Source organism: Mus caroli, unplaced genomic scaffold, assembly GCF_978045245.1.
Source record: "Mus caroli unplaced genomic scaffold, Mus_caroli_1 scaffold_11, whole genome shotgun sequence".
NCBI classification, from domain to species: Eukaryota; Metazoa; Chordata; class Mammalia; order Rodentia; family Muridae; genus Mus; species Mus caroli.
The window spans coordinates 52,492,105-52,507,281 of NW_028227266.1; the positions used below are offsets into that span (position 1 = coordinate 52,492,105).

The window sequence follows — 15,177 nt, forward strand, 5'->3', positions numbered from 1 at the left end:
AGGCTAAGGCAGACTCATAAAGGAATGTTCTGCTGAAGCAGACACAGCAGAAAGGATGTTCTGCTGAAGCAAGCACATAAAAGGGCACAAGATGAAGGATTCTTTGCTAACAACACAAATGCACTGCTCTGCCTTACATTGCATAGCTGAGATGCACTTGCCGGGATGCCATAGAGAGAAAGGCACCAAAAAACGTCTGTTGGTATACTGCAGGTTCTTGACACTTCTGCAGACTCAGGCTGATTGGATGCATGTGCTGAGGCAAGGCACATGGAGGACACGTGATATTTGGAGGGTATAAACAGAACTCCATGAGTGACAGAGAGAGTTTAGCTTGCTGGTAAAGCTAGCTGAGCAACACTCGAGAGAGAGGCACAGCCGAGAACTTCTCCTGGTTTTCCTGTTGGTCCCTCCTGTTGACTCATGCTGAGGCTGAGGCCTGCCTGTCTCTGCTAGGTCATGTCACCACTGTTGCTAACCTGACTCTGCCAAACTGGACTGCTGGTGTAGCCATGAAGTGTTTACGAGTGGATGGAGCTGCTGCTGCCTGCTAACCTGAGAAGTGAACTGCCGATTTCCAAACAGCACAGATGGAAGTTACTCCAAAGAAACTTTCTAAACAGGTCCATTCCCCTGCCCACACCAACTCCCAACCCCCTATCCTTTCTTTTCCACTACTCTGGTTAGGGGTGGGCTACAAGAAAGGTTAAAGTGTTTAAGAACCATCATTAAAAATAAGGTTTGAAAAAATTAAAGTTACACTTTTCCTCCCGCTGAGTTGCCTCATTCAGACTTAATATGAGGGAGGTGCCTAGTCTTTCTGAAGCTTGATATGCCATGTTTGGGTGATGTCCCTCGGAGGCCTGCCCTGTTTTGAAGAGAATTAGGGGAAACGTGGATCTGGGGGAAAGGGAACAGGGGGGAAGGGGGACTGACAACAGGGAAGACAGGAAACTTAGGTCAGGATAAAATATATGACAGAAGAATAAATTTAAAGAAGAAAATCCTAAAGCAAGCAAAAGTTAGGAAATAAAGATAAAAGCAGACAAATCAATAAAATAAAATAAAAAAACAACAGAGAAACAAAAGGTTCAATGAAACATGGCTCCTTGAAAATACCAAGAAAACTACCCAGGAGGAATCAGTCTGGAGAATGCTTGCCTATTGTATGCAAAGCTCTAGTTTCAATAGCCAGCAACACATAAACTGGGCAACACTCCATTTATGAAAGAAATAATTATAGCACTTAAATATTCATAAGGACAAAAGCCTTTTTAAAAACCCTCTCAATACAAACAAACAGCAATAGTTAATAAACTCATCATAAAGGCCAAATAATGCAGGCCATAATGCAGGACTGAAACCCCTAAGCCAAGAGGAGTCACAGTGACTAAAGTAAAACTAGACCAATGGCTACTTTTCAAAAACAAATGCTGAGAGGCCAAACCTACTCCATCTTGGAACCAGACTCCATCGAAGGAAGGAAGGAAGGAAGGAAGGAAGGAAGGAAGGAAGGAAGGAAGGAAGGAAGGAAGGAAAAGAGAGAGAAAGAAAAGGCCTGAAAACTTGGCCCACAGCTGCACCCAAGCTGCACCCAAGTACCAGGGAGGACTACACGGCTTGTCCTTGGCCAGAGTTACTCCCTAGCTACTTCCTAGCAACAATCAATCAAAGATTAGTCTGATTGTTCCAGATGTACTTTCAGACTGTTCATGATTGTATACGTCTTGCTTCAGAGCACCCACCTGTCAGCTTATAATAGATATTCAATTAGAGGCTTGCCAGGCTGGACTGCTGCCCCCTCCCTTACTTCCATTTTATAAAACCTTGTCCTGATGAGAGTTCGGGGCTGCTTCATCAAACCGTCCTATGGGTCAGCAGTGAGTAAGCCCAAACTCAAGTTTGTAATAAAGAGATCCTAATGTCTCCTAATGCATCAGAGTCAGCTCCTTGGTGGTCTTTTGGGTTCACAAATGCTGCCTGGCACAACAAGGCAAGCTGCTGATGGCAAAGGCCTATAGTCCCAGCCACCCAGTGAGATGCCAAAGCTTTTAAATTCAGACTCCGTTTTAGAGAACCTGACCTAAGTTCGAACTCAGGTAGACTAACAGACTGGTATCTAGCATTTGTTTCCAAGTTGGCCCCCAACAGAACCTGAGCCTAGCTCTAGTCTCTAGGCTAATTAGTCCCCAACAGAGCAGAGTTTCCAGGTTATGGCCCCCCAATCTCCAGGTTACACCCCCAACAAGACCCGCATTTCCAGGTTATACCCCCTAACAAAACCAATGTCTCCAGGTTATTCTCCCAACAAACCTGCACAAGCCGAACCCCTACCTAACCAATGCAGAGGAGAACAGAAATTAAGTTTATGATATGACTCCCAGCACCAGCCAATTATGTTAAAGGCCACAGTATCTTTCTAATTAGATGCTTGCACACATATTCCCTGCTTGCTGATTACTATAAAGCCTTGCCCCATAGACATTCGGGGCTCCTCCACCACCAAAACCGTCCTGAGTGACAGTGGTGCATTGGGGGGACCCAAATAGCTTGTGACTCCCTGCTGTGAGTTGCATCAGATTGGCTCCCTGGCACAACACCAGGAGGCTAAGACAGGACAGTAAACTGTTCAAGACCTGCCTGGACAGTCACACGGGAGGCCAAGGCAGGAAGGACAGTAACAGGTTCGAGGCATGCCTGAGCAATTTAGTGAGACTATCTCAAAATAAAAAGAAAGGGCTAGGAGATAGCTCAGTGGAAGCATGTCTGCCTAACATGTAACAAAGTCCTAAGTTCAGTCCCTGTTATCATTACATTTTAAAAAGGAAATAGCATGCTTAGAGAAGCCAAATTAAGAAACTTGCTATCTATGTTGTATAACTGATGTTTTGTATCAAATGGTGTGGGAGAAGTAAAGTGTGGTGGTCCACACCTACAATCCCAGGACTCAGAAGATAAGAGGTGATAGTGTAGGAACTCCCTGGGCTGCAGAGCAAGACCTTGTCTCAAAATAGTATCATGCATATACATTTAACTTCTTTCGTTTTATGTAGAAGATTTGGTAGACAGGCTCCTCCAGAGAAACTGTTGGAACATAGTGGGAAAACTATAAAGAGTTTAAAGGTATACTGCTAGACTCTATTCAAACCTCTTCTGCTTAGCATCTTTAATTGACAAACATAATTAGCATTAAGTACAAAGCAATATCAAAAACACTGAATGTAAGATCTAGATTCAAAAAGACAGTAAAAGGTTGAGCTATTACTATAATAGTGGAAATATGTCTACATTTGAGTCCCAAATTCAATTGTACACGTATACAATGGAATAAATGTGAGTTACTCACAGAAGAAGACCTTGGGGCACTTAATTGATGGTCAAGTAAATGTGAGTCAGTGACTTGCAGAGTGTGTGGGAGTGACAAACATACCAGTGACAGATTTAAGAGGCTGTAGCACAGCTCTATTCCTGGCACTATACAACTCCAACATGCTCAGGTTAGCCAAGGTCAAATGTAAAACAATTAAGAAACTGTTAGGGTTAGCCAGGAAGTGGATCTCTGTGAACTCAAGGCCAGCCTGGCCTACAGAGTAGTTCCAGGACAGTCAGGGATACACAGAGAAAACCTGCCTCCAAAAAAAAAAAAAAAAAAAAAAAGGTAAGGAAGGAAGGGACAAACAGACTGATGAACGGAGGGAGGGAAGGAAGGGGGGAGAGACAGACAGACGAACTATCTATTACTATCTATTAGGCTGAAGACATGCTCGAGTGTGTGAGTGTGTACAAGTGCAGCTGCAGAGCCTGGGGGCCTGAGTTTGGACCCCAGTCCTGTGTAATGCTGGGTGTAGTGGTAGCAGTGCATCACTAATAGGGAGGACAGAAGCAGAACTGCCGGACTGTGGGCCACCAGCCTAACTCCAGGTTCAGTCAAAGATCCTACCTCAGGAAAGAGGGTAAATAGTGGCAGAGGATGACAACCAATGCCTTCCTCTGGCCTCTGTACACACAAACAATGGCACACACACACAGAGAAAGAAAGAAAAACTTGTGGTCAGATATGAAACAAATTTTTCCTAAGGGGAAAGAAAGCCCAGGTTATCTGTGGCACTCTCTGTGCCAAGAATGAGACGTACTCTAAGTAGAACTAATTAGCCATGACAATTTGTGAAAATACATTGAATTTCAACTTAATAGCAACATTAACCCACAGACAGCATGATCTGTACCAGAATCAATTCCCTTACTGATGGTCAGACAACAGATGACAGCATAAAGTAGTCTGCACTAAAACATCGAATGGCTAGTTACAGTAGCTGACCTCTAATGCACTATCCAACTCTATGATGCTAAGTTTGCAGACTTTGTCCCATCCAAATATTAACCATGTCAGACCTCATTTAGCCCTCACCATCAGAAAAAAAAAAAAAGCAGATGAATTTAGAGTATGATATAGCACAGCTGAGACCTTCTCTACACCAAGAACCCAAAATGCTTTCCCACTATCTTTAGAACAAGTTTTGTATGTGTATTTTCCTATATCCACACTTATTTTCACACAGGCAAACACAAAGGCATCATCTTTCCAAATCTTCCCTATTTGTCCAGAACACAGCAAACCCAGTCTTCAGTAGAACTTTCTATACTCATCCTAATTGGATCTCTCTGCTACTTTACAACTCTTCTAGTGCCACATTTTTAGCAATCAATTGAATAGCACCTGAATACTTCCTCTTGCCTTAAACTCTTATCTTTTACTAATATTTTCTCTTTTGTTTTTAGACAGAGTCCCATGTGGCTCAGTCTGCCTCAGAACTGATTATATAACCAACGATAATCTCAAATTTCCTGATCCTCCAGTTTCTACTGTCCAAGTGCTAGAATTACAAGCATGTGCCACCACACCTAGCTATTAATAATTTCTTTTTCAATTAAATTAAAATTTTCTTAAAGGTAAACACTATGTTCTGTGTCCTCTACACATCAAGTGGTACAAGAGACTCAGAAAGAGCAGCTGGTGCTCCAACTTCCCTTCCTACTCACTGATGCCTCGGTGGAGGGTCCAGCAGCACACTGCAGTGCATATGCCGAGGTCAGGACAGGCTGCAGGCAGTCAGTTCTCTCCTTCTACTTTGCTTCTGAGGCGAGGTCTCTTGTTTCTGTTGCTGTGCTGCCTAAACAAGCTTCTAGCTGATTCTCCCATCTCGACCTCCTATCCCACCATAGACATGCTAGCGTTACAGATGTGAGCCTCCACATATGGCTTTTCATGGCATCCGGGGATCTAAGTCAGGCACTTGGGCTTATTACAGGGCTGATGCTTTTACTCACTGGGCCATCTCCTCGGCCCAGTATTTGGTATTAAATATTGGAAACATTTTAGAATAGGCACTTTATAGAGATATGTCTTTATCAGTAAATGGAAAAGTCAATGTTCAAATCCAAATACTGAGGAAAATATATGACTTCTAATCTCCTATATGACTAGAATGAGGGGCTACTGCCTTATCTATGTATAAAATATATAGATAATATATTCTAGCCACAGAATATTTTTAAATGAGTTAGACTTAGAAATATTCTAATTTTCTAATATAAACCACTAGGTAAAGATGCCTTAAAAGTAATATTTAGATACCCAAACTAGGGATGGAAAGGGAACTCAACACTTAAAAGCAGACAAATTTGGTTCTCAGCACCCATACTGGATGGTTCACAACTGTCTGTAACTTCAGCTCCAAAGGATCTAACACCATCTGTGGACACCTGAACACACGTGTCATACACACACTGAAACACACAAATACCCACAAATACACATTTTTTAAAAAACTTTGTTTTTAAAAATCTTTTTAAAAGAATTAAACTAGAAAGTCATTATTTTAGGGAAATGACAAAATATTTGTTTCTTTAGATGCTAAATGCATTGGGGGTGGCATTTTCATTTAAGTTTTAATTTGTATACCTTAGAACACTAATAAAGAAATAAATTTGTGTGTGTGTGTGTGTGTCTGTCTGTCTGTCTTATTGTCTGTCCTACACAGCCAAAATACATATTCCCATTCCCCAAACACCAACTAACAAACCATGGTCTTAGGTGAAGTAAAGAGAATTTATTAGCTTAGAAAACATTTTGAACATTCTTACTGAGGCTTCTGGGTCTGACAGTTCATCTAATAATTTTCTTGCATCGACCACAGCTTGATAGAGTCTCAGATTTTTGCCATCAGATGCGACAAAGCAAGCACTTGCAGAATTGCAGTATGTGCCTGGGGAAGAAGATGAAGTCTTTGGGTCACAGTGTGCGGTTTATAACTATCATCCAGAATCATAATTAAGTGAATATAATAAGCTTACTAACCAAATATATAAACTTATTAACAAAACTCAGTAGAAAAACTATAAAAACCTTAAAATTCTAAAGATAAGCACATACAAACATTCTGCAACCTATTAAAAAATATCTAAGAGCTGGAGAGATGGCTCAGCAGTCAGATGCACCAGCTACTCTCAGTGGAGCTTGGTTGGACTGCCAGCATCTACATGCTGGTTCACAACGGTGTGTAACTCAGTCCCCTAAATCTGACACCCTCCTCTGATGCTGATGGCACCAAGCAGGCATTTGGTGCACAGACATATATACAGGCAAAAGACTTATACACATAAAATAAAAGTAAAATAATTTTTAAAGGGCCAAAGACTTATACACATAAAAAAATAATTTTTTTAAAAGAGCTTAACTGCGGTAAACATAATCATTTTGTGAGCCAAGCATGATGGTACCATCAGCACATGGGAGGCAGTAGGATCTCAAGGTCTGAGGCCAGCACAGTCTACATAGCACGTTGCAAGATACGGTGGCTCAAAAGAAAAATAAAGAAGAAAAAAGATTTTGTTCATAAAAAGTAATAATTTTAAAACTTTTATTCTCTGAGTGGTGGTGGCACATGCATTTAATCCCAGCACTCGGGAGGCAGAGGCAGGCAGATCACTGAGTTCAAGGCCAGCCTGGTCTACAGAGTTCCAGGACAGCCAGGGCTACACAGAGAAACACTGTCTTGAAAAAAATTAAAAAATTAAATAAAACAAATAAAAGCTTTTATTCATTTTATAATTAAATAAATACTTACCAAGACAGTAACTAGGAATAAGAGTTGGAAGCCATGCCACATTAGAGAAGGCTGAGGTATGTAAAGAGTTAATTCGAGCCAATTCTGACACTCCTCCAGTATATGACAAAGGTCCAATGGGGTCTACACGCCACAGAATAAGTTCACTGTAGATTGCATTTGGGTCATGAAATGTACGGGTTGCTGCATTTCTCAGAGGCTGTTTTGATGAAGCTTTTGTGTGTTTTACAGGATCTATTAATCTATTTAATTTACTATCGGAGTCCCACTGACAGTCTGATTCAGGAGTCAACAGAGCATTATGATGGGAAGATGTCAGCAAGAGGGGTAAAACAGAATGGCATGCCAGGTCATTGAGGTGGAATCGGTGACCGCAGTATCTGAATTTGTGGGACACAGTCAGAACAGTGGTAAAGGCTGACTTGTCAGCAAACGTGACTGCCCACTGATTCAAAGACCCATCTATGTGTTTGGAGACCATCATTACCGTAGGTGCTAAAATGTTCATATCGGTGCTGTGGGATGGAGAGTGTAGCTGTGATCCGTGGGAACTATCTACAGACAGCATCTCTTGCTGGGATGGGTTGTTGTATGAATCTTTTGTAGCATTCACACAAGCATACATCATGATGTTTTTACTAAGAGAGTTGGCGTCCCCAGAGGGAAATGCAACAGGAATCCGAGAGGAAAAAGAAACCTGAAAAACACAAATTGGTGATTCATTATAAGGAGTTTGCCTTCTTTCAAAAAGACTGCCAAATACACTTTTATTTTCGAAATGCCAAATCCTAGCCTCCTAGCAAAGAAAAAACAAAAAACAAAAACATGTTTATCCTCTGTATAGTTTAATTCATCAATTTATATAATAGATCAAAATAACCATAAGCATGTACTTCAATTATAATAAAGCTAAGAGTGATAGCATAAAAGAGCAGCTTGCTTTGGCTTCTAAAACTGCCGATGAGCACACACCTATAACGTCAGCACTTGGGAGGAGGAAGGAGAATCAGGAAGTGAAGGACATCCATGACAAGGATGGCAACATGAGACCCTGTCCCTTAAAAAGGGGGCGGGGAAGAAGAGGAGAAAAGGGAAAAAACTGAAAATAAGAACACATCATATTTTCAAAATAGCTCCCTTAGTTGTACTAAAAATATTACAATTCTCAGAAAGCATGAGTAGTCGTTTAAATACTCAGTGTTTTTAAAAGAGAAAAAAATTCCTTTGAATTTCTAATTGTGCAAAATGTGTGGTACTGATCCTCTTTGAAAACAATGTTTTTTCTTAGTTGCTTATAAAAACTAAATATTTTAGTAATTCTGAAACTCTGGGAAGTCTATTAGCACTTGTTACTTTAAATCTATAATCGTGAGGTAGGACCACCACTGCTGCTCAGAGGAACCTGCCCAGAGCCCTCAGGACACAGGAACTGAGGGGCTGCCTGGGGTACAATTAGAAAATCAAAGGATTTTTTTTCTCTTTTAAAAACACTGAGTATTTAAACAACTACTCATGCTTTCTGAGAATTGTAATATTTTTAGTACAGCTAAGGGAACTAGGCAGCCCCTCAGTTCCTGTGTCCAGTCTCCGTCTGTGCCCAGAGTTGATCCTGTGCCACAGAGCTACAGACATAAATACTACCAGGAGAGACAGGGTCTCCCAGGAGTGCCTACACACCTGCAAGCACAGGTAAGACCACCTCTTCTCTTCAAATTCCTGGCCCAAGAGGGACCTCCCAGAGTCATCAGGACACAGGAACCAAGGATCAGCTGGGGACAGGATCCTTCTGATCTCTGTCTGCACCACCCTGTACCACAGCTCCCCATACCCAAATTCCTCCTGAAAAGAACTGGAATATTGACACACAGGCTTGCAGGAGGAACAAGTCAAAGTCAGAGACAGCAAGATCATCTAACACCAGAGATAACCACATGGCAAAAGGCAAGCGCGAGAACATAAGCAACAGAAACCAAGACTACTTGGCACCATCATCAGAACCTAGTTCTCCCACCACAGTGAACTCTGGTTACCCCAACACACCAGAAAAGCAAGACTCTGATTTAAAATCACATCTCAGGATGATGATAGAGGAATTTAAGGAGGACATAAATAACTCCCTTAGAGAAATACGGAAGAACACAGGTAAACAGCTAGAAGCCCTTAAAGAGGAAAAACAAAAATCCCTTAAAGAACTACAGGAAAACAAAACCAAACAGGAGAAGGAACTGAATAAAACCATCCAGAATCTAAAAATGGAAAAATAAACAATAAAGAAATCACAAAGGTAGATAACCCTGGAGATAGAAAACCTAGGAAAGAGATCAGGAGTCATAGATGCAAGCATCACCAACAGAAAAAAAGAGATAGAAGAAAGAACCTCAGATGCAGAAGATACCATAGAAAGCATCGACACGAGAAAATGCAAAGTGCAAAAAGCCCCTAACCCAAAACATCCAGGAAATTCAGGACACCAATGAGAAGACCAACCCTAAGGATAATAGGTATAGAAGAGAGTGAAGATTCCAAAATTAAAGGTCCCGTAAATATCTTCAACAAAATTATAGAAGAAAACTTCCCTAATCTAAAGAAAGAGATGCCCATGAACATACAAGAAGCCTACAGAACCCCAAATAGATTTGACCAGAAAAGAAATTCCTCCTGTCACATAATAATCAAAACAAATGCACTAAACAAAGAAAGAATATTAAAAGCAGGAAGGGAAAAAGGTCAAGTAACATATAAAGGCAGACCTATCAGAATTACACCAGACTTCTCACTAGAGACTATGAAAGCTAGAAGATCCTGGGCAGATGTCATACAGACCCTAAGAGAACACAAATGCCAGCCCAGACTACTATACCCAGTAAAACTCTCAATTACCATAGATAGTGAAACCAAGATATTACATGACAAAATGAAATTTACACAAAATCTTTCCACAAATCTAGCCCTACAAAGTATAATAGATGGAAAACGCCAACACGAGGGAAACTACAACCTGGAAAAAGCAAGAATTTCTTTCAACAAATCCAATAGATAAAAATTAAAACAACCCTGAGATTCCACCTCACACCAGTAAGAATGGCCAAGATTAAAAACTCAGGTGACAGCAGATGCTGGCAAGGATGTGGAGAAAGAGGAACACTCCTCCATTGCTGGTGGGATTGCAAACTGGTACCACTCTGGAAATCAGTCTGGCAGTTCATCAGAAAAGTGGACCTAGTATTACCTGAGGACCCAGCTATACCACTACTAGGAATATACCCAAAAGATTCTCCAACATATAACAAGGACACATGTTCCACTGTGTTCACAGCAGCCTTATTTATAAATAGCCAGAAGCTGGAAAGAACCTAGATGCCCTTCAACAGAGGAATGGATACAGAAAATGTGGTGCATTTACACAATGGAGTACTATTCAGCTACTAAAAACAATGAATTCATAAAATTCTTAGGCAAATGGATAGAACTAGAAAATATCATCCTGAGTGAGGTAACCCAACCCCAAATGAACACACATGGTATGCACTCACTGATAAGTGGATATTAGCCCAAAAGCTCGGAACACCTAAGATACAATTCACAGGTCACATGAAGCTCAAGAAGAAGGAAGAGCAAAGTATGGATACTTCGATCCTTCTTAGAAGGGGGAACAAAATACCCATGGGAGGAGTTACAGAGACAAAGTGTGGAGCAGAAACTGAAGGAAAGGCCATCCAGAGACTGCCCCACCTGGGGATCCATCCCATATACAGTAATCAAACCCAGACACTATTGTGGATGCCAACAAGGGCTTGCTGACAGAAGTCTGATATAGCTTTCTCTTGAGAGGCTCTGCCAGTGCCTGACAAATACAGAGGTAGATGCTCTCAGCCAACAATTGGACTGAGCACAGGGTACCCAATGGAAGAACTAGAGAAAGAACCCAAGGAGCTGAAGGGGTTCACAGCCCCATAGAAAGAACAATATCAACCAACCAGAGCTCCCAGAGCTCCCAGGGACTAAATCACCAACCAAAGAGTACACATGGTGAGATTCATGGCTCCAGCTGCATATGTAGCAGAGGATGGCCTTGTCAGTTATCAATGGGAGGAGAGGCCCTTGGTCCTATGAAGGCTCTATGTCCCTGTGTAGGTGAATTCCAGGGCCAGGAAGCAGGAGTGGGTGGGTTGGTGAATGGGGTGAGGGTGGAGGGAAGGGGAAGTGGGGAGAACCAGGAAAGAAGATAACATTTGAAATGTAAATAAAGAAAATAACTAATTAAAAAACTATAATCGTTTTCATCAGGGAAATATACCTGAACTTGTCTAAATATTCCAGGGTTATATTCATCCAAATACTTTACATGCCACACTAGAAAAGTCCCATCTACAGGGTGTATCGTGAATAACATGTCAGGGTTCTTGTTCCACTCTGTCAGCAGCGTTTCAATCTTCCGATCCAGCAGTACTGTGGGCAGTGGCAATGAGATGCTAGGTCGTGCATGAGTTCTAGGACTCCCCTCTCGTTCTCCATCTTCATGTTCTGATGATCCTGTACCTGCCTCAGATTCTCTATCCAGAGATAATTCTAAATCAGAAAATATATTTATCAGAATATATACTACATCCTACTATAAAATTCATTTAGAAACTATGAATTACCTTTACAATTTATGGTCAGCAAATGTATTTTCTTGTCCAAATTGAAATTACTATGTCTACTATTTTTAGATAAATAAAAATTATACCATATTTTCATTATTAAAATTATAAAAAATTATTTCCCAATAAAGAACATGGCTTCCAAAGTAATACATTATTCAAGGTACTGTAATAAGATACTATATGATGCATGCACAAGTTTAGCTCACAGGGATAAGTTTACACACAGGAACAGCTCAGTCATAGAGTCCTTGCCTAGCATGCATGAGTCCACATCATAAGCAAACAAACCATCAGCTAGAGTTAGATGGTGTGTGCAGGAACAAGCACAGTGCCTGTGAGAGACGACCAACACTTACAGCAGAGAAAAGCAAAGTGACAAAGAGAAGGAGGAAGAGGTCAAGCTTAAAGAGGTCCCAGGGACAGCTGCTATCCCATGTGAGAAAACACCATGAGGGATACAAACCATGGTCCAGTTTCATGCGTAAACCCCTCTCTCTCTCCTCCTGTGAGCGCTCCTCATCTTCTCTATCTGCATCATCACTTTCATGATCTAATTGTTTTTCAGAAAGTTTTCGTAATTGGTGCATAAATATTTCAGTTGATGATGTAAAATGAAATTCCTTGTTATTTAACCAATGAACTACAAATCCTCCATTGATATCATCAATATTAAATGCAGTGCCAACCAGGACATTTGGAATATCTGTAGAAACAAAAAGATTAAATGTTCAATATGGTGCTCCAATTTCTTTAAAAATACAACAGGTGTTCATCATGATTTGTCCTATATTTACACAGAGAAGATGCTAAAAAAAAAAAAAGTCAGTATGATTTTACCAATAGTGACTGTAAATAGTAAGAACTAGTAGCATACTCTTACATGGAATTAAATGACACAACTAATTTCAAAGCCAAATATAACAACACATTGCCCTTCTTGAGTCTCGGTTTTGAGGAAAGGGGGTGAACACAGCTCTAAGAGGTATGACATGAAGACGTTTAAGCATAGCCTGGACATTAGACTGTGTGGAATGACTTAGCCAGTTCCCAGGCACTGACAATGACACTGTGTTTATGGCAGCGACTTCCCTTACTAGTAAGGACACACTCAGAGTTTCTAAGTGTAAAAGTCCATCTGTTCAGATCACTTTGAAAAAGATTAGGGAAAAAGACTCCCACGCATGCACACATGATCACATGCACACACAATTACAAATGCTAATGGGTAAATCTCTGTGACAGCTATGAAAGTGTTCACTGTACTCCTGTAATTTTGCTGAATGTCTAAAACTTTCCTACAAATTGAGGGGAAAGAACACAAGGATGAAGAAAAGAACCAGGGAACTGGCTCAGTGATTACCAAGCAAGAAAGAGAACCAGAGTTCAGATGCCCAGAGCCCATGTAAATGCTAGGTGGGTATCATGGCACATCTGAAATTCCAGCTATCAGAAGGCTGAGACAGAATTCCAGCAGCTAACTAGCCAGACTAGCTAGACTGGTGAGCTCTGGGTTCAACTGAGAAATCCTGCCTCAATAAATGCGGTGGAAAGTGATTAAGAAAGACTCACAGATTCAACTATGAACCTCTGTATGGACACACACATATGTATGCATGCACACGTGTACACACACTCACATGTAAGCATGCATATATACACATATGTACATATACATGACAGAAAGAAAAAAGACACATAATATACAAATACCTATAGGTTGAAGAAACAAAAATATGATTAGAATTAATATATGGTGAGTTTACACAAACAGTATGACATTTATCAGAAAATTCCGTTTGCTCAGTGGCAAGAGTATTTGTTGCTCTTGTAGAAGCCTGGGATGATTCCTAGCACCAACATGATGGCTTGCAATTATCTATAACTCCAGGCCCAGGGGATCTAATGCCCTCTTCTGATTTCCTTGGACAGCAAGCATGCCTGTGGTGAATATACATAAATAGAGGCAAAAATAGCTCTACTGATTAAATAATTAAAGAAATCAACTAATTGTCTTTTGGCTATATCACAAATTCAAATGTTTTTCTGAAAAAAAATAAGAGGAAAAAACTAACAGTATAAAAGCATTTTCATTTAACAATTAATTTGGTCAATCTATAAATTGTATTTGCAAGAGTATCTATAATGCATCAAGCCAAATGACTTAAAAATTATATTTAAAATAGTATGTAGGTGGGCAAGGCATGTAGCACATGCCTTTAGTCCTAGAATGAGGCAAAAGCAAGTAGATCTCTGTGGGGTTTAGGCCAGCTTATTCTACATACTGAGTTCCGCGGGCCAGCCAGGGTTATATGGGGGAATCCAGTTTCAAAAAGAAAACAAAATAACACTGGAAGGCAAGGCCCAATAGCTACAAGGACATATGACCTCTATATTTATCCATAATAAAGCAATGTGCGACCCCTGGCTCATTTGATTTTTATATACAGATAAAAGCCAAGCTTCTAAAGTAGATGGAATTTATTGTGGACTATTATTAATTGTACTTTTTAAAGTTGTATCTCTATCAGTCAACAACTCAAGAAAAGCTTCTTTTAAAAGGTTAAAATTTTTGTAAAAAAAAAAAAAAACTAGCTAAAACCACCAACATTTTAAAAAGTAAGTTAAAATAAGTTCCAGGACATTCTTAGACTGTGATAAAGGCTTAAGACCAAACTGAGCATGATGATATCCACTTATCTATGTTGCTAGAACTCCAAAGGCAGATAATTAGAGATTCAAAACCAACCTAGGGTACATTCAAGATCTTGCCTCAAAAACTCAGTGTGGGGGAAAAAAAGATCAAAAGGATAATATACGTAAAATAACAATCACTGTAGCAATATCAAAGAGAAATAGTGAGAACCACAAATGCAGACGTAAAGGACAGTTTAAACATTTGGTAGCTGACTATGCTCAACCTTGCCCATTTCTGTGGACTCTCAACTCTCCCCTCCCATTCCTTTATGTAAAGCACCAAAACCTAGAAATATCTTCTACCTGAACTCCGCCCTCACAGCAGCCATATCTGACATGGATTCAGGTAGGCGATTCTTATTCTCCTTCTTTGTTCTCCAATACAAATCCTCCGTTACTACCCCGCCAACCTGGCAACAACCTGCTTAAATGTGCCCCTCCTCCCACCTCAACTCCAACTCTTGGTTCAGACTCAGCATCTGTCCCCCTAGGCCCTTTCATTCCCGTCTCTCCAGATAATTCTTTGCCTTACTGTAACCTATTTGCAGGATCCCTCTTCCCACCACACTTCCAACTCTCTGTGACCTGGCATCTTGATGTAGATCCACCTTAGCTCTTTCCTGAAGCTCCTCTTCGTCTTTTCACGAACTCTATTCCTATTCCTCTCTGCCCAACTCTATTCCTCTCTGCCACCCACCAACCTCCAGAAG

The 15,177-nt window shown here is 40.6% G+C and overlaps 1 protein-coding gene across 2 annotated transcripts in view; it reads right to left on the bottom strand.

Annotated features, from left to right (window-relative positions):
• The window catches only part of Dmxl2 (Dmx like 2), a 150,888-nt gene that overhangs the window by 84,299 nt on the left and 51,412 nt on the right, over nucleotides 1-15,177 (bottom strand). For both annotated transcript variants that reach the window (XM_029481293.2, XM_021171445.3), the window contains exons 10-13: nucleotides 12,237-12,476; nucleotides 11,425-11,696; nucleotides 7,128-7,824; nucleotides 6,145-6,266 (exon numbers count right to left, since the gene is read on the bottom strand). In XM_029481293.2, coding sequence (XP_029337153.1) covers nucleotides 6,145-6,266; nucleotides 7,128-7,824; nucleotides 11,425-11,696; nucleotides 12,237-12,476 — 1,331 coding nt within the window. The remainder of the gene's footprint in view (nucleotides 1-6,144; nucleotides 6,267-7,127; nucleotides 7,825-11,424; nucleotides 11,697-12,236; nucleotides 12,477-15,177) is intronic.